This window comes from Gymnoscopelus microlampas (assembly GCF_963454915.1).
Source record: "Gymnoscopelus microlampas genome assembly, chromosome: 3".
Taxonomy (NCBI): domain Eukaryota; kingdom Metazoa; phylum Chordata; class Actinopteri; order Myctophiformes; family Myctophidae; genus Gymnoscopelus; species Gymnoscopelus microlampas.
In genome coordinates this window covers 16,170,216-16,197,161 of record NC_139940.1, presented here as the reverse complement: position 1 = coordinate 16,197,161, position 26,946 = coordinate 16,170,216, and the positions used below count along the sequence as shown (strand labels likewise).

Genomic DNA, 26,946 nt, shown 5'->3' with positions numbered 1-26,946 from the left:
TGTAATGTTCTCATCAATAAAAGGTTTTGCCGTTTGTGAATTCAGACTGAAACTACCGGTAGACTAAAGTATGTTTGAAACTAGGTTTTCCATCATTTTCATGTCATTGGCCTCCACTCTCTTCATATTGTGGACAGATTTATATATTTGTGAGTCTATTTGTAAAAGTTTAAGAACTATCTGTCCATCAGTGTCATTATAATTAAAGTCAGTGACATGAAATGCAGCAAAAGCAGTGCAGTTCCTTTATTTAATTTTAAAGTGAACAAGCTCACAATGAGTCATGATGCGACGCGTTGAGCTTGCAGTTCAGCAATTTATTTTTTGTGCGCGTTTCACACCTTTTTCTCCCCAATTTAGTCACGTTTTATTCCTCCCCACCCACATTTGTGTGGGGAGGAATCGGTAGGATACAACTGGTGTTGCATCTTCGAACCCACAACCTCCGCGTGGTGGGCCGGTACTTTACCACTGTTCCATCCGAGCGCGCAGATCAGCTATTTTCACTACTTTAGTTCGACACTGTTGAATGATGTAGTAGTGCATTCATTTATGAAAAAAAAAACCTTGAAAAGTTGAAATATGGAGATGCAAGGTTTCTGCACGACAGCAGCGATAACCAACATTTAATGTGGGATGTAGTCAGGAAGTGAGACAGACACATCCAGGTGAAATGACAGTCCATTTTATTAATCAGAACACAGCAGGCTACAGCAAACCAGCTCCTCACAGAACCCCGTCCCCTTTAGTAACAGCAGACCAATCAGATCCCCTTCCTCCCCCTACAGTCACACCCATTCAGCTAGTTTAGCTCCACCCCCTTTGGAACAAGCGGAGGCCATATCAAACGTCCCCCTTTTTAAAGCAACAAGATCTGTGGATCATATGGACCGTGACTTCTACTTCCTGGTTTTATACAAAAGCTACACAATGTTACACTTGTTCATCAGAATACAATTTGACTGATTAACTTTTCTTTTGTAGTGTCGGACACCATTTAAAATGTTGAATCCTTTACTTGGATGGATCATTTATCACTAGAAAACTCAAACACTAACAGACTAAAAGATACAAATGAAAAAACAAAACCAGAGATGAGTATCATAATTCCGAATTGTAAAGCAAGCTAAAATTAAAATGGTACCATTACAGACGAGAGGAAAACCAGAATAAAAAGTGACAAAAACTAAAGAGTAAAAAAATACAGACGGTAAAAGATTTTTTTTTTCTTCCTTTTTCTTTTTTTTTATTCCATCTTAGCGATCTTCTCTCCTGTGGGTCTTCACGTCAGGATTGGAAGTCGGCCAGCAGCTGGGCCGACACTGCAACATATCTGCACTTTTTAAAAATCTAGTTTGTCCCCAATGGAGATCCCGTAGACAGGAAAACCGCTTGTCGTCGTCGTCAGGCACTTTCTGAAACCCCGCCATCCTCCATATGGGCCAATCACGATGCAGGTTCATCCAGATCACAAGATACAGCTGGACAGAGAAACGAAGGGAAGGAGAGAAAAGAGAAAATGAAGTGAGGAGGAGAGAGGAAAAGAAGAAGCACAAGAAGAGAAAGACGGGAGTTATTTGACACTAAACTAAATCAGTTACCAGAACACAACACACTACACAGCATCCAGTTAGTAGCAGAGCAGACATGCAGCAACCCCCCCACCCTCCCATATGTGCATTATCAGTTTATATGCGTGTACCATTTGTGCATTAGGATTATATTTGTGTACTATGTGCTTATAATATATTCCTTTATTGTGATGCTAGTCATTCTATGGTTCAGTCTAGCTGCATCCTGCTACTTACTGTTGTAGCAGCATTAACATTATAGCTTTTAAGGGATTTTCTCCACTTCTACTTGAATTATTTCAGTTATCTTACCTAGTACAAAGAGTATCATATCGTTTATTCATCTCACCTTGCAGAAAGTGTAAAATTAAAAAATATATTACCTGCAGAAATGATAGTGTAACGTTTTATGTATTTTACCTAGCAGAAAGTGTAGTGTACCATTATTTTAATCTTAGCTATTAGAAATTGTAGCATGTTTTTATTCTTACATAGTAAGTCGAAATGTTTTGAATAACTGTACCTCGTAGAAAATGTAGAGCCATCTTGTTTTACCTAGTATAAAGTGCAACATTGCATTTATTTTACGTAGTAGAAAATGTGAGCCTAATGTTTTTGTTCATCTCATCTAGTAGAAAGAGTAGTTCACTTTTCCTTTTATCTTGCCCCAAGTAGAAAGAGCAGCTTATTGTTGTTTTTTCTCTTACCTAGTAGAAAGTGTAGTGTAATGTCGGGCATCTTCTTGTTATTTACAGGTCGGTGTCGAACCAGGCCAGTTGGTTGGAGTCGCCAGGTGGCAGGCCATCAATCAGGTCCTGGGCATGGCCCAGGTCGGGCAGACCCTCTACAGGGGGATATTCCTGACCGGGGTGGTGAGCCCCAGTCAGGTCATGGTCCATCATGGGCTCCATGCCCATCGAGTCTCCTCCGTAACCCCCAGAGTGGAATGAACGGTAGCTGGGGTCTGGGAGAGCCAGATGGATGGATGGAGATGCGAGAGGAGATGGAAGAGTGGACAGTGGAGGCAGGGTGGGGGAAGCAGGGCCATTGTTAAGGGTGATTTGTACTTAGTTGCACACTGGTGTTGCGCACCGAAAATAGCCGATCTACAAGCTCACAACGAGTCACGCGAGCAGCGTGCCGCGTTGCGAGCTTGCCATTTTCTGTGTGCGACACCGGTACGCAACCAAGTGTAAATCAGGCATTAGAGAGCATGTTAACAACTCAAGCTGTCACACAGTAGTATGATCATTTAACACAGCAACACAACCTGCCCTCCATCCTCCAGCACAATGCAGATCTGGGGTCTGCTGATCAATGGCTAGCTTACTAGCCATTATTGACTTGATCATGCTGGAGGGATGAAGAGCAAGGCAAACCAAAATAAAACCAAACAAATCCAGCCCTCGTCTCCATGATGTCCTGTGATTTGTTTTGAACAGGTTTAGCGTTTGACAGATGTTTGTTTGTCTGCCGTTTTGAGTTCAGACAGTTTTATATCATTATGTCATTACCAATCTAATAGTTGTATTAATTGAATAAGCGGTTTCAGAATGTATTTAATATCTGTCCACATATCCTAATAAATAACCTTTGTCACAAACAACACTGTTTTCAAATGGACTCAGGACTGAAGTGGACTTCCGTCCAGCTGTTTATCAGATGAACCTTGGATTTTGGTACCAAGCAGGTAAACGCCAGACAAAGGTTGGTAGGCTGTGACATCACTGTCCCCTACTGAGAAGAAGGAGGAAAGGCTTACCTTCTGGTCTGTATCCCAGTGGTTCTCCCTGAGCACCGATGTCCAGACCCAGCTCTCCAGTCTACACACACACACAAACACACACACACACACACACACACACACATACACACACACGGAGAGGTTCAGACATGCCTTCATACTATCCGTGGGGTCGTATAATAACACTATAACCTAAATTGAAGTGTGACAAGTCTAACATCGGATTTCAGAGTTAGTATGTTATATTATACTGGCCCTGATCTTTTACTTCAGTTCTGACGACTCGTTTCTCTCTTCCATGATGTATGAGGTTGTGTGTACAATGTTATGTGGTGGTTAAGTTTTGTGTGTATGTGTGCATACCTCATTCCAGGCCATGGGTTCTGTCCTGAACAGAGAACTGGTCAGTTCTACAGAAAGACGCTTCTTGTAGTCCTGAGGTTTGTCCTCCGACATACGGAACAACACAGCAGCAGCATAGGTGGCTGGACAGAGAGAGAGATTTGTTTTAGACATACGCACAGTATTTCACAAATCTATAACGGCAATAGCAAAACCATGTGTGTACTTACCCACTCCCTCATTGCGACTGTGCAGTAGCTCTGTGAGTGGGGCGGTGGCTCCTTCAGCCTCAATAGCTTCAGCAGCCTCTTTATCCTGAGCCAACTCACACAGGACCCCTGCTGCTACACGCTGAATGTTCTCTATGGGAGAATACAGCAGCTACACACACACACACACACACACACCCCCCAAGTCATATACTGATGATTGTGATCATGTACAGCAACACACATTCTTTCTTTTAACAAGATTTTTCTTTTTGTCAGCGCTCAAAACAAGTCGGTATGTTTTCTCCTGCATGCAGTAGAAAGCCGAAGATTCTACAAAGCTTCATAAAGCTTAATTTTGGAGGCAGACTTACACTCTTAAACAGTATAACAGCACTCATCTCAAATTAAACGAGACATCAGCACGACTGATGTTCGAAGGCAATCACAACTGTATTACAGCACAATCTGCTGGGTGATATTGCTCTACTTTTACACATTTATCAAGTAATGGGAGGTAACAGTTTATCATGTATTCAGCTCTGCCAACAAATATAACTCCTTCAGGACTTTAACAAAAGTGTTGCTAAGCAACAGAGTCAGTTAAAAAAAAACAGGCTAATGTTAGCCAAGTAGCAGAATGATACATTAACAGTCCAATTACAGTAATAGGTTCCACCATCCAATCATATTACGAGACCAGAACTAATTGGTATACTATATTATTTGATAATGGGTTAGTTGATGCTGTGATTTCAATCTATTTGTGATCCATTATGCAGCTTTAGAATAACAGGTTAAGTTCTGCATACCTGGGTTCACTCCTACAGTCTTTAAGATAAATGCAATACAGCCACACAGAAGATGTGTTGTGTAATAATACCTGAACAAAGAGTGGAATGGTGTTGAGTCCTCTGATGACTATTCTGTTGTGCACGTCTCTGGCAAGGATGTGTAGAGCTCCTGTACAACCCTCTACGATCTCCTCCATGCGGACCCCCTCCTGCGCACACATACAAACATCAAAGGCCAATTTATGCGTTGCTCAGCAATTGTCCAACGATGTGTCATATGTCAAAAGGGACATAAAAATCAGGTCGCAGATGCCTTCATAAAATGTCACGTAATCCGATTGGCTGGGAAGGCGAAGTAAGCTCAATTACCACAGAGATGCACGAGACTACATCTACTTCACCTTTTACATTTTGTGGTGACGCCATCTGTGTCACATACAGTATGAATGCTAAAAACTCAGAACATCGCGACACACATAGTGACGCATTGTTTGACACAGTTCTGGCAAAGCATAAATTGCCAGAATTGCAAGCTCCTCCTTTTGCTGTTTTCCAGGACAGAATGAAACAAACACAAATCTAGATTTTCTGGCATCCTGTCTTGAAATCGATAGCAGATCAACAAGCTCACCGGCGCATAGTGGTCACATGTGTGAGATACCAGAGCTCAACTCAAAGTATAAATTAAAAAAAATAAAATAAGAATTTTAACAGCTCACTTCAGAAGATGACCTCAGGACAGTTGTAAATGTGGTCAAAAAGGGACTATCGATTCAGACAGTACAGTATCACTTAAGCCATTAAGACCTGAGGCCGATTCTACAAAATGCCTTCTAAAATCGGTAGTTCTCACACTTTCAAGATTTTTCAAAAATGTTAAAATAACAGCTGTACAAGCACGCGGCACAAAATGACGCACTGTGATCTTGTATATCTGCTATTTTTGAATAGCCAACGCAAAAAGACAGATGCTTTCCTGGCTTTAATGGGTTAAGCGCTGCCTGGGTTCAGTGGCTTTCTCAACAGGTGCTCTTCAGTGGAACAGGTAGGTATATTTAGAGGCAAACCTGTCCCCGATGGTGCAGCCTATCCTGCTTGTCCCCAATGGCGCAGCCTATCTAGGGAAGGAACACTGAGCACTCCGTCTTCAGGTGAAAAACAAATTGTTTTATTTTGTCTTGTTTGTCCAAAAATAAAACTATTTTTTTCACCTGCAGACAGAGTGCCTCAGTGGACCTTTCCTAGATAGGTTTGCACCATTGGGGACAAGCTGGACATCTTGGTGTTTTTGCCTCTAAAAGTACATTTATCACTGTCAGCCACGTAACTCTGGAAGATCTGATCATCCGACCATCCTTGGTGTGCATTATGGTGTGTTAAAATGTAGGCTCCTTCTGATTATCATTTTAAAAGTACGGCTACTTCTGAATATTATTTTCATGGTCAATTAATCTGTTAGTTGCAGACACATTTTTCATCATTCAATTAATGTATGTGATTATGTGAAGATAATGAAGTAAAACAAAGAATGGCTTCACCCATAGTTATAAGTGTGTGTTCTCACCACAAACTGCTGCTGTGTTCCTCCCATACTGGTGCGTCTCTGTGTGTCCTGGTGTGCTCGGACCAGTAGCTGGACCAGTCTGGGAATGGCGCCTTGTTCTCTCAGAGGGGCATGGTTGGCCGGACAAAGAGCCAGGTTACGGATAAGACCCACTGTGGCCTGAAACATAACAATCACCTTTTCATTTGACATTTAACCACTTAAACCCTATGCTTCAGTTGACTGGGGTCTCCCAGGAGTCTGTACTTGGTCCGCTCTTTTCCCTCTAAAACAAATCTTTTTGCTGAAAATAACTGATCTTCAAGGTCATAGTGAAACGGACCAAGTTTCAACCGTGGCCTGAAGGAGGACAGATGACTACATTAATATTCATTTTAACTGACCACAGCAGCACCAACACCACCATACTAGTACAACCAGTCTTCTACTGTTGGCCACTGCCATTATTTAAGTGCTGTATTGTTATTTGGTTTGGATAAAATTAAGATATTGCTTACGTCATGCACCAAATACAACTAGTATTCCTTTTGCTCCAACTTCTCATTTAACTTTGACAAGATGTAATATTAAGACTTACTTTAAATCCTCTGCTCACAAATACATTTATTTTTCATCATGACCTTATATATTATTTTGACTCTAGACTGCTTAGATATCTTAATGGTGTCGTGCGCGCACATCTTTATGAGAGACCAGTGTGTTTGTGTGTCTTAATGAGGGGGTGGTGTGTGTGTGAATATTAGTGTGAATATGTGTATATATCTTGGTGTGTGTGCGCGTGTTCTATTTTTTCTTTTTCTTCATGTGTGTGTACCTTGATGAGGGGCCAGTGTGAGGGTGGGTGCAGTAGTTTAACTACTACAGGCAGTCCATAGTGCAGTCTGACAGCATTCTGAGCCATCTCTGCGTCTTGGTGTCGAGAGGTCAGGTGACGCAGGGCACAGATTGCCGGCTCTGTGATGTCTTCTCTGTCTCCTGCTCGCAGGACAGTGCGAGTCAATGCCTCAATACCTCCAACCTACACACACATACAGACATTACATTATATTCTGCTGACCAAAGAAACCAATGACTGAGGAGATGGAGGATGTGTGTGTGTGTGTGTGTGTGTGTGTGTGTGTGTGTGTGTGTGTGTGTGTGTGTGTGTCTGTGAGGGGGGGCCGCTGACCTGGCAGACCATCATTTTGTTCTTGTAGTTGTTACAGGTGAGGTTAGACAGAATCCCAGCAGCACACGTCACCACGTTGATGTCATCACTGCCCAGTAGTTGAACTAGAGTTCCCAGTAAGCCCTCCATTCCTTCCTACACACACAAGAACGGACAAAGGCATCGCATTGGTGAGACAAGACGACATGTATCAGACACCGAGAGCCTTTCAGCAAACCGCTTTACAATGTGCATTACCTTCACCCATTCACACACACAAACACACTGATGGTGGAGGAAACCATGCAATCAACAGGAACAGCTAGGGGTTAAGTGTTTTGCTCAAGGACACTTCAATACACAGCCAGAGGAGCTGGGAATGGAACTGGGAAACTTCCAGTTCTACCTCCCGAGTCACTGCGACTCCAGGACGTCCAAGTTACTGGTGCTGCTACTGCCAATACTGTGACTAGTACCGACATCACTACTACCACCACCATCACTAGATTGGTTCAAGTGGAGGGAAAGTGTGTGTACTCACCTGTTTGGTTGCAGCGTCTGACAGATTCCTGAGTGTCCAAAGACAGTTCTGGACCAGTCTCTGACTGGGGTCTGTCAGATGGAGACCCAGAGCCTGCATACCACCGGCCTCCACAATGGCTGGTTTGTTGCTGGAGCAGACAGAGAGCACCTTGAGGACTCTGCTGGTTGTCCACAATAACTTCTCATATGTGTACGTCCTCATGATGTTCACTAGGGCCTGGGGACCGCCACTAGCCAGGATTATCAACTACAACAACAGAGAGAGAGAGATGATATATGATGACTTCAACAACAAAAATCCCTTTCTGTAAGATTTTACAGCTTTCCTCTCTTCTTAAGCCTAATTCATACTTTGCACAGTGATACAAACCGAAAATAGCCTACCTAGAAGCGCACAACGTGTCGCGGATTTGACTCGTTGTGAGCTTGTGGGTCGGCTATTTTTGGCGCAAGTGAAGCATAAATTAAGCTTAAATATTCTCTCCCTCCCTCTCTCCATCCATCAGTGCTCACCTTGCTCTCCTGGTTTCCATAGGCCAGAATCTGCAGACAGTCCGTAGTGATAGCCAGGAACTTGACATTGGTCTTGTTGAGCAGAGCCACCATCTTCTGCAGCCCTCCTGCCAAACGGACAGCCATCTTGGCTCCTTCCTGGTGCAGCAGCAGGTTGTGCAGGGTGGTGATAGCGTAGAACAGTACAGAGTCTACCGGCGAACTGCAGGACAAGTAACATACACACAGACAATTTGTAATAAATGGACAAATAGTTAATACCTTCTACCCTTCTACAGGGTACTCTGAAGAAGGCAGCCTAGTCTGTCCCAAAAGCTGGTCTGTTTTTTTTTGTCTCTGTGTCCTAAATATATTACTGGCATCGCCAGCTAGCTACGGCGACAGTGTGCGGCAACTCTTATTCTTCAAGTGTTTATACCTTTGGCCGGCATCTCTCAATGACTGGTGTGCCTTGCACCACTGGTTACATTATTTTATGAATATTTAACCAATGAAAAGACCAAATAAAAACATTGGGTCCATTGGAACATTGGTTATTTTTTCCCTCCCATTCCCTGAAAAGTTAAAAAAAAAAAAACTGGCTACCCAGTCACAACATTTAATACCAGCATAATGAAACATCTCGGAATGTAAAGCTTGAAAATATCCCATTTGTGGAGTCTTACCCCAGCATCTTCACCAACGCTGGGATTCCTCCAGACTTGAAGATGGCCAACAGGCCCTCTCTGTGGTGAGACAGGTTGTGGAGGGTCCCTGCCGTGCAGCGGGCTGTCTCTACGTCGTTTGTGTTCTGCATGGTCCTGACGATGGCCGACACCATCTGGGGAGAGCGCATGATGGCGTGGCGCGACGCCTCCTTCTTGGAGAGCTGGTGCACCATCACCGCTGCCTTGTTCACCACCACCTGAACCACAGGAACCAGAGGAAACTGTTAGGGCAGTGTGGTTCTCAAACATTTTCATGTCAAGGACCCCCAGTTTGGTATACATTAGTCCATAGACTGAGAGTGCACAAACGGGAAAAAAAAAAATCAATGAACCTATTAACGACTTTAGTTTAACCCTTTAAGACCTGAGGCGATTCTTTAAAATGTTTTCTAAATCCTAACAGTTTTTTGAAAAAAAATGAAAAACATATTTTTTCACGATTTTTCAAAAATAGCAGATCTACAAGCTCATAGCACGGCACTCGGTGCCGCGCTATGAGCTTGTATATCTTCTATTTTTGAATGGCCAAAGAAACCTTAAGTGACACCGATGCGTTCCAGGTCTTAATGGGTTAATAATTTAGTGAAAATAGCAGATATAGAAGCCGAGAACACGTCCTAACGCATTTCGAGCTTCTAGAGCGGCTATTTTCTCAATTTGTAATTTTTTATATCATTTGTTTAAACTTTCTGCCTATAATCACATGACCAAAATAGGGATAGATTTTATAAAAGTATCAATACATTTTTTATAATCTACTAAATTCATTAGTTTGATTAACTGTTGCCCTCCTGCTAGCCAACAATATGCAAATACCTGGTCCTCGTCGTTGAGTAGTTTGGTGAGTTCTGGGATGGCCCTGGTGGCCAGTTCAGCGTCGTCCTGGTAGTTTATCAGGTTCACCACGGCGTGTTTGAGCATCTGCGATGGCTCGGCCAGTCTCTGGACGTTGGTGGGATGGGCTCCGTCATACTGGGTGGATGGGATCTGCATGCCCTCCTCCAAGGTCTCGGGGAACATGGCGGCACGCACCCTCTGGGCGCGAGTCATGGCGTACTGACCATCTATGTCTGAGCAGGGACAGACAAATTAACAAGGGTGACCATTTTGTTTAATGGCACCTTTTTTGTATGCTACTTTTACAAAAACAAATGCCTCACAGGTTCCACCTACCCAGCAGTTGAATTCAGCCACAACTCTTTAGATACTACAGTGATAAATAGCTATGTGATATGTTGTGGTTTTTAAAAAAAAAGGTTTTAGTTAAAAAGTTAAAGCTCTATATTCTGATAGTAATCATTGTAATATAGAGTGTTTGTTCAGTAACAGGGTCTCCCAATCTCTCTAGCATTTAAGCTGCTAAAGGGGTTCTTTCAACTGATTGGATGAAATTGGTGACCCACCTGTATGAATTTTCTGTTTATTAAAGAGCTGGAGAGACAGGGAGACCCATGTCACTGAACAAGCACAATAACAATTATTACAAGTTATTTCAACCACAAAATAGTACTTACACCCCTTTAAGTCAGGCTCAATAATAACTTGCAAACACCCATCCGTATACATTTCCAGCTTAAGACAGTTAGGCATAGATTTGTAACATGAACAGAATTATAAACACCCACCTTGTACTTGTTCCGGTGCGAAGTTCTGGTTGAAGCCCTGCTCCCACTCATACAGAACCTGGTTATCCACACCCTCCTCTTCCTCTGGGTTGCCCTTCCCGCTGAGAGAGGGTGCCGTGGTGGTCGCCCCAGAGTGGATACCAGAGTCCAGGTAGGACTGCTGCTGCCAGTGGCTGACTGCAGCCTTACGGTCCGGCTCCATGGCCATGTCCAACTCCATCAGATCAGCTGCCAAGACAAACAAACACATCAACATTATGTACTTGATTAACACTTGCAGGGAGAACATATCAAGACCAACAGGACAATAGACAATGTTTGGGAGAAATTCTCAAAAGTAAGAATGTCAGGCATGGATGAAAAACAAACACAATACCGCATTAAATGAACATGCCGTGTGTTCCACAACATTAAATAATTTACAGCAGGCTATTAAGTCGTAGTTAGAGGATTAGACCTTTATTGTAGAGGACAAGACCTTAATTATTCTAAGGTTAGACTAATTTCATGTCCTGTCAGTAATCATGTAATGTCCAAGTAGTGTGTCAGTAGTCCTGTTATGTCCATGTACAATAGGGTGTCAGAAGTCATGCATGTCCATGTAGTGAGTCATGCTGTCAATGCAGTACCAAAACTCACAGTTTAAATCAACTTATAAGTGTTCCTCAGTTATGTTGTTTGACAGACTGGAAGTGTGAATTCCAGTGAGTTGGACTGGTGACACAGGAAGTGAGCATGCTGAGGGCAGCCGGCCAGGTTACTGTGTGTGGCTTTATATTCAGTGTATCCATGCACCTGTTCACATCTGGAAGGGACATGTGATGCATGGGCTACAGCAAGGTCCATAATTCAGGCAGAGTTGGATTCTGCACTTCTTCCAAGTAATTGTGCTGTAATCAGTTCTCCCTGCAGTTACACTGTCCATGGAAGGTGTGTGTGTGTGTGTGTGTGTGTGTGTGTGTGTGTGTGTGTGTGTGTGTGTGTGTGTGTGTGTGTGTGTGTGTGTGTGTGTGTGTGTGTGTGTGTGTGTGTGTGTGTACACACACACACACAAGTAAACAGGAGGGAATCGTGAGGCAAGATGAAAGGCAGCAAATTGAGAGGAGTTGGCAGTGAAATTGTGTGGTTTTAACAGATGCATTTGTTGGGGTAGGGTTAATGGTGGATTTTTTGTCCACCTGTCTATAGTTTCATATCTAAAATATTAATGCCATTCTATGTGTGACAGAGGAGAGGGAAGAGATGGACCTGAAGCCAATGAATCCTTACCATATTTGGTGGTTGGCTTACCTAAAAGCAACATCTCTCCTGGAATATAAAGTAAGTGTGTGTGTGTGTGCGCGTGCGTGTGCGTGTGTGTTATAGACTCACCCTGGGAAGCCATGTTTCTCTCAAGTCACAGCCCGCACAGCTTCCTGATCTGAAACACAAAGACACACATGGTAAGTCAATCATCCATCATTCCATCGCTCTGTAAAACTCCTTCCTAGGCTGACTATCAATACATTTATATTTTGTCGTCAAAACTGTGGTTCAAACGTGAGCGAGAGAGAGAGAAATAATGGGGTGGGCTAATGTTAGGAATTTTCTCAGCTTGAATAAAATGTCCTCAGCTTGAATAAAATGATTCCTCCCTGCCTTTGGGCTCAATACTGAACATTTTGTTTGGAGAACTGTCTCGGCTTCGTCCCATTAAAACCACTCCGCCTGTTTAGGGTTTGGAAAGTGAATATTGTGATGATACATTTCTCAGACTAATGGTGCAGCCACACTCAACAGGCGGACATGTGATCAAAACTAAATAAGAAAAAATAAACACACTCCCATAAAAATAACTGGAAGTGCTGGCTCTCCCCCCCCACCTCCCCAAAAAACACCCTCATCCCTGAAACGTCTCTTCCCAGAGCCTCCTCCGTCTCCTGGTCTCATTACCACCTCTCCCGCTCGCTCTCTCCAGACATACAGACGGCAGCACAAAGCCTTCATTAAGTGCAGTAGCTAGTGACTAGCCAGGCGAGGAAGGGAGGGAAGGAAAGGAAGGAATCGGGGGAGAGGGAAGAAGGGGGGGGGGGGGGAGAAAAAGGAGGCGGGATGAAAAGAGGGCAGAAACATTCCAGTGCTGGCTTTGAAGCTCAAACCACAGAAACAGAGGGAGAGAGAGGGAGAGAAGGGAAGAGAGAGAGCTAGGAATGCTTTAAAGAAGGAAGGGATTTTTTTCTTTTTAATGTAAGAATGATTAAGGGCACTTCATTTTATTACATAGCACAGAAGAGAGAGTTCAGAAAACGAGAGAAAGAGCGAGAGAGAAAGAAAGAGATCATAAAATGTAACCGTCATGAACTGTTGACATCACACAGTTCATTGCGTTTGGGATGCAAGAAATCCAAAGAGTTTCTTCTCAACTACACATTTACAGAATGTAAATACAATGCGTACATGATCAAATAAAACATTGTTTGATGCCAGTTGTGGTAAAGTTTCTCAAATCCAACCGTTAAGGTTGGCTAACTTCAGATTCTTTAGCCAGGCTCCAGCTAAGCCATGAGGGCAACATATCAGTCATCTTCAACTAAATGTAAAGTGGCTGCTAGGGCTACCATTTATGCAATGTAGTTAGTAATTATACAACATTTCTGCCATGGGCCTGCAGTCTGTAAATTGGTTCCATCATAGATGATTCAACTGTTCAACATGATTCTGTATTTTTTGACCACATGACCCGGGCATCCCTATTCTGGGCATGGCATAATAGGACGAAAATAGGCCAACATTCACCAAAAAGAGCAGCTCTACAAGCTCCCAATGAATAACGCGCCTGCAGATCACTCATTTTCGGCAAGGAGATTTGGTGTAGAGGGGGAATAAGGAGGGGTCCAATTACGGACCCTTGGGGGACTCCGGTGGTTAAATAAGTCACCTCCACCTGACAATAGGGATGATCCAATAGATCGGCCACCGATTTTGTATGCATAACGACAAAAAAAAAAAAAGAGACTAAAAGTACAATAAATAGTGCCTACAAAACTATTTTAGAGGAATATTTCGTTTTTTTAATGGCTTGTTTACTACTTGGGCTGCTTCAGTCCAACCTGTGCAACTCTCGTAATTTTACACAGCCCGCGCCAAGTGCCGCTCTCTCTGAAAAGTGGCTTGTGTGTGACTTGGCTTTGTGAGGATGGCATTATGCAAATGAGAAGAAGCACTTCTTCACAACAACCAAAATGGATTAAAATTACCTCCAGCCACCACGGCTACATGGCAATTATGGACCACAGAGCAGAGAAGAAAGTAGGGGTGATTTAAAACCAATTTCATGTGTTGTCAGAGAGTCTGAAAGGGGCTGCATTCAGATGGTAGCTGGCACATTCACAAAACAAACACTGTCATCCATCTATAAATTCCAGGAATCTCTGTGTATGTCTGTCCTTCACATATCTCGAGAACCATTCATCTAATCAACTTCCCACTTGAAAGGTTTATTGCAGAGGACCAAAAGGGACTGCAGTGTCTAGTATGAAGGCGATCAGATGAACAGTTCTTGATTGCTGCAAGCAGCCATACCATGGTTCGACAAGGCTGCAAAAAGCAGCACTTTCGGGGACCAAGCAATAGGCCCGCTCCCAACAGGCGCGCCCCCATTAACGCTGCACACAGTGATACCGGTCAAGAAAGTCAGCTCATTCCAATGGGCAATGCACTAGTTTCAATACATATTACAGCTGAGGGCCATGTCGGTAGCTGAGCAGATAGTGTCGCCCACAAGACTTGTGTACAGTACAGTTGCTACGAAGAGCTTTTCATAATAATACTCATTTGTAGTCACCATGTAAACATCAGGATGACTGGAGGTTAGCTGATGAGAAATCAGCTCACTGCTTGTTCTACAGGCTGTGATGCTGTACTGACAACATGGTTTTGCTAAATGCTGGTCATCACCTACCATCACAGACGCACAACTATAACACAGACGGGGCTAGGGATGGCGAGTGCACAGGGGCATACAGTATTTGACATGTTCTAAACAGTAGCTGGGATTTTGGGAGAGACCGAGTTTGAGTGTAATTTCCCAGCCACCAAGTGCAAACTTAGAAAATGGAACAAACCCGTATTCAGTTAGTTTACGTACAAACTACGACTTGTCGTTAAATAGTCACAAGTAGAAGAAACACAGGGCAGGACAACAATATTAAATACCCCAATGCAAGAATAAAGTTCTATATACACTGTGGGTCAATAACAGACCTACATAGTTAATAGGCTATTTCAACAGCAGACATGATGAAGACCAGGTTGCGGTCGGAACATTGTCCTTAATAAAGTTCTCTCCTGGGAACTGACACAGTGTGCGGACATCTTTTTCTTTGCAGGTTTGGCCCCATGTTACAGGATGAGCACTAGGGCTGCGCAATATATTTTAGCATCGACATCACTATGTGTGCAATAGGCATATCGCAGGACGTACAATTTTATTGACATTGTAATTTTTAGCAATAAAGGCAAATTAACTCAAACACGGCATGTGACTTTTTTAATGCTTGAGACGCAAAATCAAGAATATTTAGGCAACATGTTTGGGCGGAAGAGAGAGAGTCAGTGATGATGTTTGTGTGTTGCCTGTGTGTATCTGGCACACTGACAGAGCTCACTGGTTCTGTGCAGCAGGTAAGAGAAGACTCCCTCTCCATGTAAAAAAGAAGATACATTACATCATTATGGCTGCAGAGCACTTCACAATCTACATGTGTGGTGTTACAGTGTAATCACGTTACTGGCTTACAAATACAGTTCATTGTTAATATTGAGGATGCTGCAGTCCAGTCACATAGCTAGAGGCAGAGAGAGATCCAGTCAGCATGTCAATGACCCAGCTGTCTGCACACGCACACACACACACACACACCCCCCCCTCTACACTGTCAGGAAGTCAGGAACCAAAACTGCTATCAAGCCATTTAAGAAGTTTTTTTTTTCCCTCCAAGTTTTTGTCTACAGCCCTGTCCGTACCACGGTCATGACTACAGCTGGAGACCAACTCATAACATACAGGTAGGTTACACAAACACAACTATCACATTAACTACACTTATAGACACGCTGACACAGCCAATCACTCACTGACACTCATTCACTGCTACACACAAAAGGCACATGCACACACATTGTCCCACACTGACTGCCAAACCCAAACACCCGCAGGCTATAGTGAATGACTCCCTTGCCTGTCCCCCCGCACGGTGCGTCATTAAACACAGCACTGACTCAAGTCCTGAAAACCGCTGCACGCAAGCCACAAACACACATTCACTGCTCACACGCCATCCTAGCCCAGCCCTTCCCATCCCAGCTTGCCAGAGCAGGTCTGCCCTCACATGACGCAGCCTGCTCATAATGGAAGCCATGTGTCCTGTACCAAAGCCTACAGGCAGAGCCATCCAAACATACAGTCACACAGTGAAGCTGCCTATCATTTACACTACTGGGAAATGTGGCTCCCTTTACATGTGGCTTCGGAGCGCTTTCAAGCCATTATAGGTTTCTTTTGATCGCTGGAACAGCTCAAGAATATGGTTTACAATGGCGTGGTGGCCCTATGAAATCAAGTTTTATTTATTTTGTTTTACAATAAGGCTCTACAAATTAAACCTAAAGAAACGAGCAACACAGACAAAGTTTTCTTACAGATGAGAGTTACTCCTGGTCTGGACGTCATCATCGCAATACTAGGGATGCTGTTAGAGAACAGCAGCATCCCCAGTTAGAGTTCAATTTAAAACCACATGTCACAAATAGGAGCTATATGCTAGGAACTGCATGTCAGAGCTCATAGTGAGTCACAGATGGCTGATGGCACACAAACACACTTACGGTCATCACCAGGCCAAGCAGTTCTTCACGCATGTGTGTGTGTTGTTTTAAAAGTGGTTGTGGATGGAGAGAAAGCCATATGTTATCAGGCTTGGCTTGATCCCACTAGTGAGCTTGGTGGCACACACACACCACTCAACAAACACATAGAAACTCAGACAAATCTACACACATGAACATGCACACAAAGTGTTGTGGACTTGGTAACAGAGAGATGGCAACACAGCTGTATGGAGTTTGTGTAACCACAGCAGTAAAGCCTCAGTCTAATGACAGGCTTCCTTCTGCAGGCTGCACTAGAATAGCCTGCAGTAGCCTGGAGCTCTGTTTCCATCTAAGAAATGCAAATTATGCGCTGTTGCATTAGAAATGCTTAATGGCAACAGCCATTTTTAATCAACTTCCCTCAAAATCTCAGGATTTATTTACGCTTTGAAGCCGGAAACATCTTGGTTGATACAGAAATGATATGGAGAAACGTTGACATTTGACAGAAAGCTTGCCTGTTGAATAATGAAGTGGGATGCTGCTTTTGTGTGTACAAAGGCCACGATATGATAAGTATCACAATACAAGTTGCAGTAATGACCATGTCCTACAGTATTTACTACAAGAGCTCTTCTTTATTATTCTATATAACACCAAAGGCAAAGTCTCTTTATAATCTCAGAGTTGAGCTCTTATTTATTATTCTATATAACACCAAAGGCAAAGTCTCTTTATAATCTCAGAGTTCCCAACTTCCTTTTAATAAATGCAATTAAAATATTATCTTTTTAAACTTAAAAGGCCTTTTCTGTTTCTCTTGTATTTTTTGCAAACTAAAATGTTGCAACAAGCTCATGTCTGACTCCGAGTCTCAGACATGAGCCGTTTCTGTTATGTGGCACCATAACTGCGTCACACACAGCATTCCCTGTTGTATCGATACAATAGTCTCTGTATCGAGATGCGCATCGACAAGCATGACTATACGATATATTGCCGTAAAAAGGGCTTGTGCATGGAAGTAGTTTGTGACGTAGATGCAAAAAGGGCACTAATGCACACTGATGTCATCAAATCAGTGGGCCCAAAACCGGAAGGAGGGTGTCACTAGGGGAGTATGCTCTTAGTGAGCAAATTTCATTGAAATTAGTGGGTAGGGATTGTGTGCCGTCCTCCAGATAATACATAATGCAATGGTGCACAATGTTCACAAGACAAAGTCAAAGTCATTGTGTTTGCAAATACAGTGTTACCCAGAGTGTGTTCAAAGCAGACAAGATCACAGGACAAATCATACCAGTGTACTTTGTCAAAATGCTTGCCTGGTATGCAAAATGCTTACAGGTTGGAAGGTCTGTGAATCCTGTATATTCATGGCTTTTTTATCAGCATCCTGCATCAATTGCAAATTCAATATGAGCTCGTCACTGTGCCATAAGCCAAAGCCAATTCCTTATATGAATGTCATATTTGGCAACCAAGTGTTTCTGATTCTAATCAGCAGAGAACTATGAAGAGGATTTCAATAAACAGCATTAGGCAATCAACCAAGTGACTCAACTAGCATGAAATTAAATTAACTGCTGAGGCGTCACATTGGCTGTTAGTATGTGTATTCTGTACATGCAAGACAATGGGTTTGAACCACACTCATGACCTGTCACCCCTCTCTCTTATAGTGCTGTCTAATGAATTAAATGTCAAATAGACAGATGACCAATGATCATGTCAGGAACTGAGAAGTAGTTATTACAACAACTCTCCATTTGAAGCTGTTGAAGTTGATAAATGTCTCTAGATATCACATCCCCATGTAGGATAATCACAAACCTATGTTGTCCTCTTCTGCAAAGTCAAGATCGGGTCAACATTTTTATCCTAGACCTCTGAATTCCGGCTGACATAGATCGTGGTAGTAGTTTCCATGACAGGGAGATTCAATTCATTTACATGTACCTCACAAATGCAAGGTTGAAATATTGTACTAATTAAACTCACCGTGGGTGCAAAAAACATCTTAAATGCACACCATTTCTGCTTATTCTATATATTACCTTTGTAGCAATTCTCTCGCTGGTGGCTGGTTACTTACTGTAGCTAAACGACTAACCAGTTGTCTGCTGTTGCTGAACAACTGACGTAGCCTTAGTTTTGCAACTAACTTAGCTTGTCTGCAAACAATGGCATTCCACCCATAGAGCTATATAATATTCCATACCTGCCGTCCCTTCCGGCTTTGCAAAGTATAATATTCCATCATGGCCATACAAGATTATACATACATACTAAGCCCGATTTGTACTTTTTTGCGCATCGTGGATGGCCGATCTACAAGCCTATAACATGTCACAGTGAGACGCGATATGGGTTTGTTGGTCTGCTATTTTTGGTGTGAGACACGGCGCACAACAAAGTATTAATCAGGCATTAGTCAAACCGTGCTACCAGCTCTGTACCAGAGACAAAAGCTAGAGTGTCTAAAGATCTATGTTTATGTATGATATATGACCAGAGCTGTGAAACCATCAAACAGAGTGCATCTCATTAACCACAAATGGGTGGACTACTGGACTTCACAAGCTACTCAGCTATATTACAGTCACATCTCAGGTTATGACACGCAAATGGGAACTGAAAAGTTGTGTTCTACAGATTCCTTTTCTTTTTATATTGTGATAAATATTGTATTGTGGACTTGGAGAATTCCTTAACCACATTAACCCTAGCATCGCTATTCTGGAGCAAACATACCAGATCTACAAGCTTGCATGTCAAAATATGCCGCACTGTGTGAGCTTAGATTAGATCAGCAATTTATTTTTCACTAAGAAATGTGGTGTAGAGGGGAAAAGGAGCAGACCTAGTATACCAACATAAAATAGGCCATGCATCACTCTTCATCAATAAACATCCACTGTCATTCTGTGCTGCGTCTGCAGCATACTGACATATTGCATCGTTGCAGGGTCAGATAGACCTTAATGGTAACGATACAACATTTATGGTCAGATAGACCTATGTCAGTGGTACAATTACAGGCAGGGGCAGAAGAAGCTTTACTGGCATCTTTTTTTTTTTAGCACGGTTCAGTAATAATCACAATCCAGAGTAAAGACCGAAACCATCTATATTTTTTTTTCATTGCACAACATAACCTGGTTTATTTTTTGGGGGGGGGGGGGGTGAAGTAATTAATTTAGGACTAAATTGTAGCCATCTTCTCTCTGGTAGTGTGATTTATTTTCTTTTAACTGTCAAGGGCAATAACAAAATTTAGCACAGGTAGTTGATATGCTACGGTTTGCTTATCAATAGAAAAGGATAACAAAACACTAGACTGGAAGCAGCACAGTGTGCAGGGATACATAGACCACAATGAAAGCAGTACAATGTGCTGGGCCAGATAGACCACTATGAAAGCTGTACAATGTGCCGGGTCAGCAGTGAACCCTCGCTACAGACCACAACCATACACAGGATAAATCTCTGCCACTGCACTGTCTGGTCTGTGGCCCCTGATTTACCTCACTCACTGGAAACCAGTCAAATGATACACCGTGTGTGTGTGCGTTATTCTGGATTCATTGACTACTTCCCCTCCTGTGTTGTAGCAGTGGGAGGAACACTGGGGAATCCACTGCCACACACATGCATGAAAGTCCTGCAGCACTATTCTTTAATGGCATATATATTATATATGCACCTAATTTATAATACTTGGAAAAAATATCCACTTTGTGATTGAAGTCAGTTAAGGAGTGTGTCTTTTTTTCATAGATCATTTCTCTCCTGTGTTCCTAAACTACATGAACTACATTCATTCTTGGTTTAATATGTAATGTTTCAATCTAGATCAGAAGGAAAAAAAGTCTTCGACAAATAGGACAAACTTAAATGCCAGAAATTAAAACAATTGAAACTATGTGAAAACACCAATTACAGCTCATTATCATCAGAATATCTGCCATAAACATGATATTGTCAACAAATCTGAACCTCCAATCCATCCATGCCCGTCTAATTTACTACCGCACACATTTCAATAATAAAGGTGGGAAGCTGAGCACCAAGACTGCAATAGCCAACTTCACACCTAATACAGTATAACCCATAGCATTAGACACGGAAATAGGTTTGTAAGATGTAAAGCAACACTTTACAGAATTATTCTAAAAGGCATTTGTAAATAAAGGAGCAAGGAGTGTCAGATGTTAGGCTTTCAAAAGAGCTGATTTTGGCTACAACTGCAGACCATACCAAAAGGAGTCCTGTAGCCTTCGGATGTAACCAACACACCCACGCTTCCGTTCTCATTTCCTACATTCCGTTTCAGGTCACCTACATCAATCAAATTACCTGATTTATGGCAGTTATGCAAAATCCCTTAAACATAACCATAGATGGTAATAGAGGTATGGCCTATATATAACACCATGCTTTTATCTAAGGCAGGAGGTAATGTAGATGAATTAATAACATTGCACAAAGAGTTTCATAAAGAGTTTCATTTAAAAATAAATGTAATGTTGCATAACCTCCTATACATTGCTAGATCTGAGAATTCCGCCAAATACAACCAAACTGAGATTGCAACTGTGACATTTTTTTTCTATAAATCCAGTACCTTACGGGATACCTAAAAAACAATAAAGAAACGTAATATACGTCCAATGCCACCTCTGTATGGCTTTCCCTATGTTAATGTAGTCTGTAGGACTAGGACAGACGGAAGCATAGTGGTGGATAGGATTTTTTTTACCTCAGCATCTCTCACTTACTTACGCAAACACACACGTTAGCTGTGAGAAATGTTGGAATGGAAAAAAATCATCTATCACTCAATAACAGATTAACATCCAGAATAACATCCAGAACAATGGTTCTCAACCAGTGGTCTGGGGACCACCAGTGGTCCTTGAGGAGGTTCCAGGTGGTCCCCAGCTAAATGATGGAAGAGTTGGTAAGCAAATGGACCCTTATTAGATCTGTTATTTTGATCGTTTGCCTGTTATGTCTCCTTGTGGTACCACATCAATACAGCATGGAATTGTGGACAGAATCTTATCCAACAATAACATATTTTAAGTATTGGGTCTGAGAGTCTAAATCTCATCGAATGGTGGTCCGTGGCTCAAATGCTGAATAAATAATGGACCTTGATATTATGAAAAAGGGTTGAAAACCACTGACCTAGAAGTCCACAAACTAGCACGTCCCATACCCTGCCCCCTCCCTGCCAACACACACACATAGACTGACTTCCAACACCATTGACTCAAATTTCACACTCTTGGCTCCTCCTCGTCTTCCTCCCAGAGCACAACGGCTGAGGAATTTTGTCGGTCTTTGTTTAAAAAGACGAAGGGAAAGGCCAACTGTCCCACCAAAAAAACAACCGCAATAAATACATTTATCAGGATTCGCGTAAAAATTCAGGCACATTTCTTCAATCCGAGTTCATATAAAGCTCAGTCTAACTATTGATACGCCAGCTCGATTGTTTCGTGGGGGGTCAGGGTAAACTTTTCGCCACATCTACTCGCTTCTTGCCTTTACAAGCACAGAGGGCTCAACAATCAATGCACTAGTATTCCAATAGGATATGATCGATATATACGTGAATAGCTGTCGTTTAGAAGAAGAAAAAAATAGTGCCTCAAAAACACTGAAACCAGCTGAAACAACAAGCACCGATCAGATCATACGGTGCAACTGTAGCCAGTGAGTCAGATTGCAGGAATGTCGCTGGGAGAAAAGGGCAACAAAACCCTACAGAGCAGCTGTAAACACACATCTGCAAAACAAATATATAAATAAAATGCCAGTCTTCCTGTGCTTACCGGAGGTTTTAGTGTAACTTTACGTTAAATGTGTTATAACATTTAAGACTTAAATTAAGTGTGTCCGTCCTAAGGATCACCGAAGACATGCCGTTATAACTAGATTGACGTATAGCCCCCAAAATGAGTTGCTGAGCCCCCTTAAACGGGATGTTTAGTAAATACGCATGAATACCTTCCTCTATCACGGTGTGTTTGCATTGCAGAGCTTAAATAAATAACAATAATAAAGCATGGCTTAAATAAGTCTAATTTATACTTTGCCTCAGGGGCCATTCGTTTGAAAACAAAAAATGACGCATCTTCAACTGGAAAGTATCGACGCAAAAACGTGTGGGCTATTATGATCCGTCTTAAACATCATTTAGTCGCTGGTCGTCATTTGTGCCGAGCGACTTGGTAGTAATTAACTAAATTCAAACCGGCCAAATACCAAAACGCTCGCCCCAAAACACAGTCGCCCCGGGGCAAATCTGGCGACCTCGGAACGGTCGCCACCTGGTATTCCTAAAGGTAACCTCAGTAAACGATGCCTAAAACGTAACCTTATTCTTAAACGTAACCTCGGTAAAACGATGCCAAAGCATAACCTTATTCCTAAACTCAGCCTCGGTAAAACTATGCCCAACCATTGACTTAATTTATAACCTTATCCGCTGTAAAACAAATACGAGAAAACAATAACCACTTTTTCGAGGGGTCCACGAAAATAAATGGGGGCGAGCGTGTTTTGGGGCGAGTGTTCCGGTTACCGACCCAAATACATTGATAGGCTTCCGATGAATTTGAACATAATTCAAGTTAACAGGTAGATTTTTCTTTTGAAAATTACGCGGAAAACCCCGTTCCTCCTCATGCATAAACAGACAGAAGACCCGGTATTAACAGATATACAGTATTTATTGTCCACTATAGGCGGTGGCTTGGTGAAATATTTGCCATTAAAAACCAGCTGCTTGGCTTGACGCCCCCCCTCACAGCGTAGTGTTGCCAGGTTTTGTGAGAGAAATAAGTAACCAGGTCCAGGAAAACAAGCCCAAAAGAAGCGAGCTCCCTTCGTCCTTTAAGTAGAATACATTTCAAAATAGCCTATCTTCAAGCTCACGATACGACTCGTTGTGAGCTTGTAGATCTGCCTTTTTTCTAATTTCGCTAGAAAATTTGGGGAAAAAAACAATGTTTTTTTTTAAGATTTTACACAAATCTGGTAGGGGGGGGGGGGGGTCCCTGCCACAAAATGTTTTTAGATGGGGGGGGTCTGCAGACACAAATCTTATTAATCTGGTGGTCCTTGCCATGAAAATGTTTAAAGAATAACTGGGTTTAAACAACATAAGGAAACAAGCCCAAATAAGCAACAACTACACCTTAGAAACAAGCCCAAAAAAAACCGAAACCACCACCAATATTTTACAAGCAACTTTAGAGAAAAACAAGCCCAACAAGTCGCTTATAATAAGAAGACATGGCAACGCAGAGCAGCGTAGATTCCATTCCTGGCGATTCAAAGCTCGAAAAAATGGGGAGAAAAACGAGCCAGAAAACGAGTTAAAATGACAACGGCCTGGATGACATGTGATGATATAACAAGCCTACCCTTGTCAAAATCTTCGTCCAAGTCCGTCCAGTCGGATAGTGAAGAATAAAAAGCGGTCTGGAATGGATAAAACACGGGAGAGAAAACGTGAGGAGCTCTCATCCACTGCAGCCTCTGGGCTTCCAGCTCTCACACCAACAGTCACACGGTTTAAGATGGCGGCGCAGGTCTTATAGACCGGAGCACTACTCTTCTGTGGTCCAGTATCCCGCCGCGCAAGGACATGAGCTAGAACCCGTGCTGCCAGGTTGTGCGAAAGAAATAAGCAACTAGGTCTAAGGAAAACAAGCCCAAAATAAGTGGCCACACGAGCACTTTAAAGTAACCTATGTGCGCATGAAACCTTGAAACCTTTTAACAACACACATCTTGTATGGGGCATTGGGGGGGTCCCTGGCATACATTTTCAGTTGGGGGGTTATAGGGATTAATTTTGGGGGTCCGTGATATGAAAATGTTTGGGAACCATTGCCTGGTTTAAACAACATTAGGAAACAAGCCCAAACAAGCAACTACACTTTAATAATACGCCAAAAAAAACTGCAACACGCAACTAACCAATATTTACAAGAAACTTTACAGGAAAAGAAGCCCAAAGTCGCTTATAATAAGTGGACATGGCAACACTGATTAGAACCCCCTTGATGGAATTGTGACCCCCCCCCCCTTTCATTTGTATTAATAGACCTCGCACAATGATGATGCGAGAACATCTCATTTGTTGAAATTCGTTATATACATTTATCTGTGTTGTCTTCAGCATAATGTAAGTGTGTGTGTGCGTGAGTATCAATACACAATTGAACGAGGTTCCGGCAGACTACAAAAAGGAAATCCGAATCTGAACGGATTCAGATCGTATGGTTCCTTTCATAAATCAATTCATTGGACTAATTTGATTGTCTTATTGAGGGGGGCACAATTAGGCTACGCCATAACTTTTACCACTTAAGCCAGTCTGAACCTGTTGGTCAGGGGGGGGGGTCCCAGATGACAGTGAAGTGACAATTTAAGTATATAGTATAGTAATACCATTATTGCATCAAGAGTAATCAACAAACTATACTATGAAAACTGGTCAAACATTGGGCAAATTGTAAAAAAATATAGAAAGAAGAAAGAGGCTATTTTTTTTTTTAAATAGCCGATCTACAAGCTCACAATGCCTGGCATTGTAGATCTGCTATTTTCAATATTTATCTGTAGAAGTGAGTCAAACTAAAATGTAATGCCTACAATTCCAAGTGTTTGTTAGGGTGGGGGGTCCCCAGTCAAATAAGATTATTTTGGGGGGTCGCGGCCTGAAAAGGTTGAGAACCACTGACTTAAGCCACTTAAATATTTGGGCATGTTATACCATTACCCTGCAAAGATGATACCAATATACCAATGATTGATAGCCTACTATTCAAAGGTGCTGCATACACCCTTGTTACTGGACACATACATGTTCTATAGCAATGATTGCTATGGGAATATACTGTAGAGATATTTAAGAGTTATATACATAACAAAAGAAAACACACAAAAAACAATGCAAGTAGGCCTACCTTTAAGGCTCTGTTCCATTTCACAGAGCCATTACAATCGCTCTGGTGTAGCAATGCCTTTCCATTGAGCTAGCATGCACAATAGCAGCACCTTGACTTTTACCAGAGCCTTAATTGGTATCATGATAACGCCTGTATAGGTTGTAACATTACCCTAATATTTATGTGAATATGAAAAGGTTTATTTCACACAACTATTACCACAGTACAAATTCAATGGAGATATGAAAACCCTTGCTATTGCAAGTTGTAGTATTAATGGAAAACATTAAAACACAAGGAAAATAATGCTTATTGATATTTTATGATGGGGAAATCTAAACAATTTCAAGTTCACGTAGCAAATAACATTTTGTGTCACCTGCATCCTTATTATTAAGCTGTGTGCTTTACCTTCTTTATCACTTACTACCTGAATGTATGTTCTGCACTGTTTCTACTAGTCCTATATGCAGATGTAATTATGTCAGTCATGCGTTAACCACACTTGACCCTTAGCGTAGGCTACTTATTCTGGGGTTGAACATTCACTGAAAATTGCAGCCCACAACACGTCGTAGATTGGCTGTTTTTGCAGAAGATATTTAGAGCGAAAACAGGAGGGGCATTGGTATAGAGCCCTGGGGGATGCCGGTCAACTAGCTTTAAGTGGTTATTGTCAGCAATTGTTTGGGTTTAGGGATGCACAGATACATGACTATTGTCCGATTAGGGTTTAAAAGCCCCTTCTACAGATGTTTGAAGTTCTGTTTCTTTATAGGTGGAAGCATGGACTACTGTATATGTGTGTGTGTGTGTGTGTGTGTGTGTGTGTGTGTGTGTGTGTGTGTGTGTGTGTGTGTGTGTGTGTGTGTGTGTGTGCGTGCGCGCGTGCGTGCGTGTGTGCGTGCGTGCGCATGTATGTGTGTGTTTTCTGTTTCCTTGTTTCCTTTCCTCAATGCTTTGTTCTACTGAACCAAGTCCTGAAGTTTTCTAAATTAATTATACTGATTGTATCAAGACACTATGTGAAAAGCTTCATTACTTCTGTACCTACATTGCAGCTTAAATTATCCATCTGTTTCGGCATCAGCTAATATGGAAGGTGAATAATAGGCTATTGGTATCGGCCTCAAACTATCATACTGTATCAGTGTGTCCCTGTTTGGGTTGTCACTGCACCACAACTAAAACAGTTTCCGTGTAAACCTTGTGTTGGCAATTGAATGTTTCTGAGTACAAAATTCGTCCCTCTCTCACATCACTGTGCCTGTGTTACAGTTTTTCTATTAGAATATTCAGAGTTCAGACAAACAGTTTTATGAGAATACAAAAAACAGCACATGCTGTACCTAACCCTCCTGTATA

At 42.2% G+C, this 26,946-nt stretch overlaps 1 protein-coding gene across 1 annotated transcript; it reads right to left on the bottom strand.

Moving 5' to 3' along the window:
- Positions 1–669: 669 nt before the first annotated feature.
- ctnnb1 (catenin (cadherin-associated protein), beta 1) lies at positions 670–24,189 on the bottom strand. Its single transcript, XM_084051830.1, has 16 exons — positions 24,049–24,189; positions 12,131–12,179; positions 10,760–10,987; positions 9,951–10,204; positions 9,093–9,331; positions 8,428–8,629; positions 7,913–8,161; positions 7,393–7,527; positions 7,039–7,242; positions 6,225–6,383; positions 4,750–4,869; positions 3,888–4,038; positions 3,679–3,800; positions 3,334–3,394; positions 2,279–2,535; positions 670–1,481 (listed from the first exon to the last, which is right to left on the bottom strand). The coding sequence occupies exons 2-15, from the start codon at positions 12,141–12,143 to the stop codon at positions 2,321–2,323; spliced, it is 2,352 nt and encodes a 783-aa protein (XP_083907956.1). The 5' UTR covers positions 12,144–12,179; positions 24,049–24,189; the 3' UTR covers positions 670–1,481; positions 2,279–2,320.
- Between the last annotated feature and the right edge of the window lie 2,757 nt (positions 24,190–26,946).

Bases quoted from the DNA above. Each gene is read 5' to 3' on its own strand.
- ctnnb1 (XM_084051830.1), bottom strand. The intron at 7,243-7,392 runs GTCAGCGGCCCC...ATGTGTGTGTAG, and splicing joins ACAAAATGATGGTCTGCCAG to GTTGGAGGTATTGAGGCATT. The intron at 3,395-3,678 runs GTATGCACACAT...GTGTGTGTGTAG, and splicing joins AACCCATGGCCTGGAATGAG to ACTGGAGAGCTGGGTCTGGA.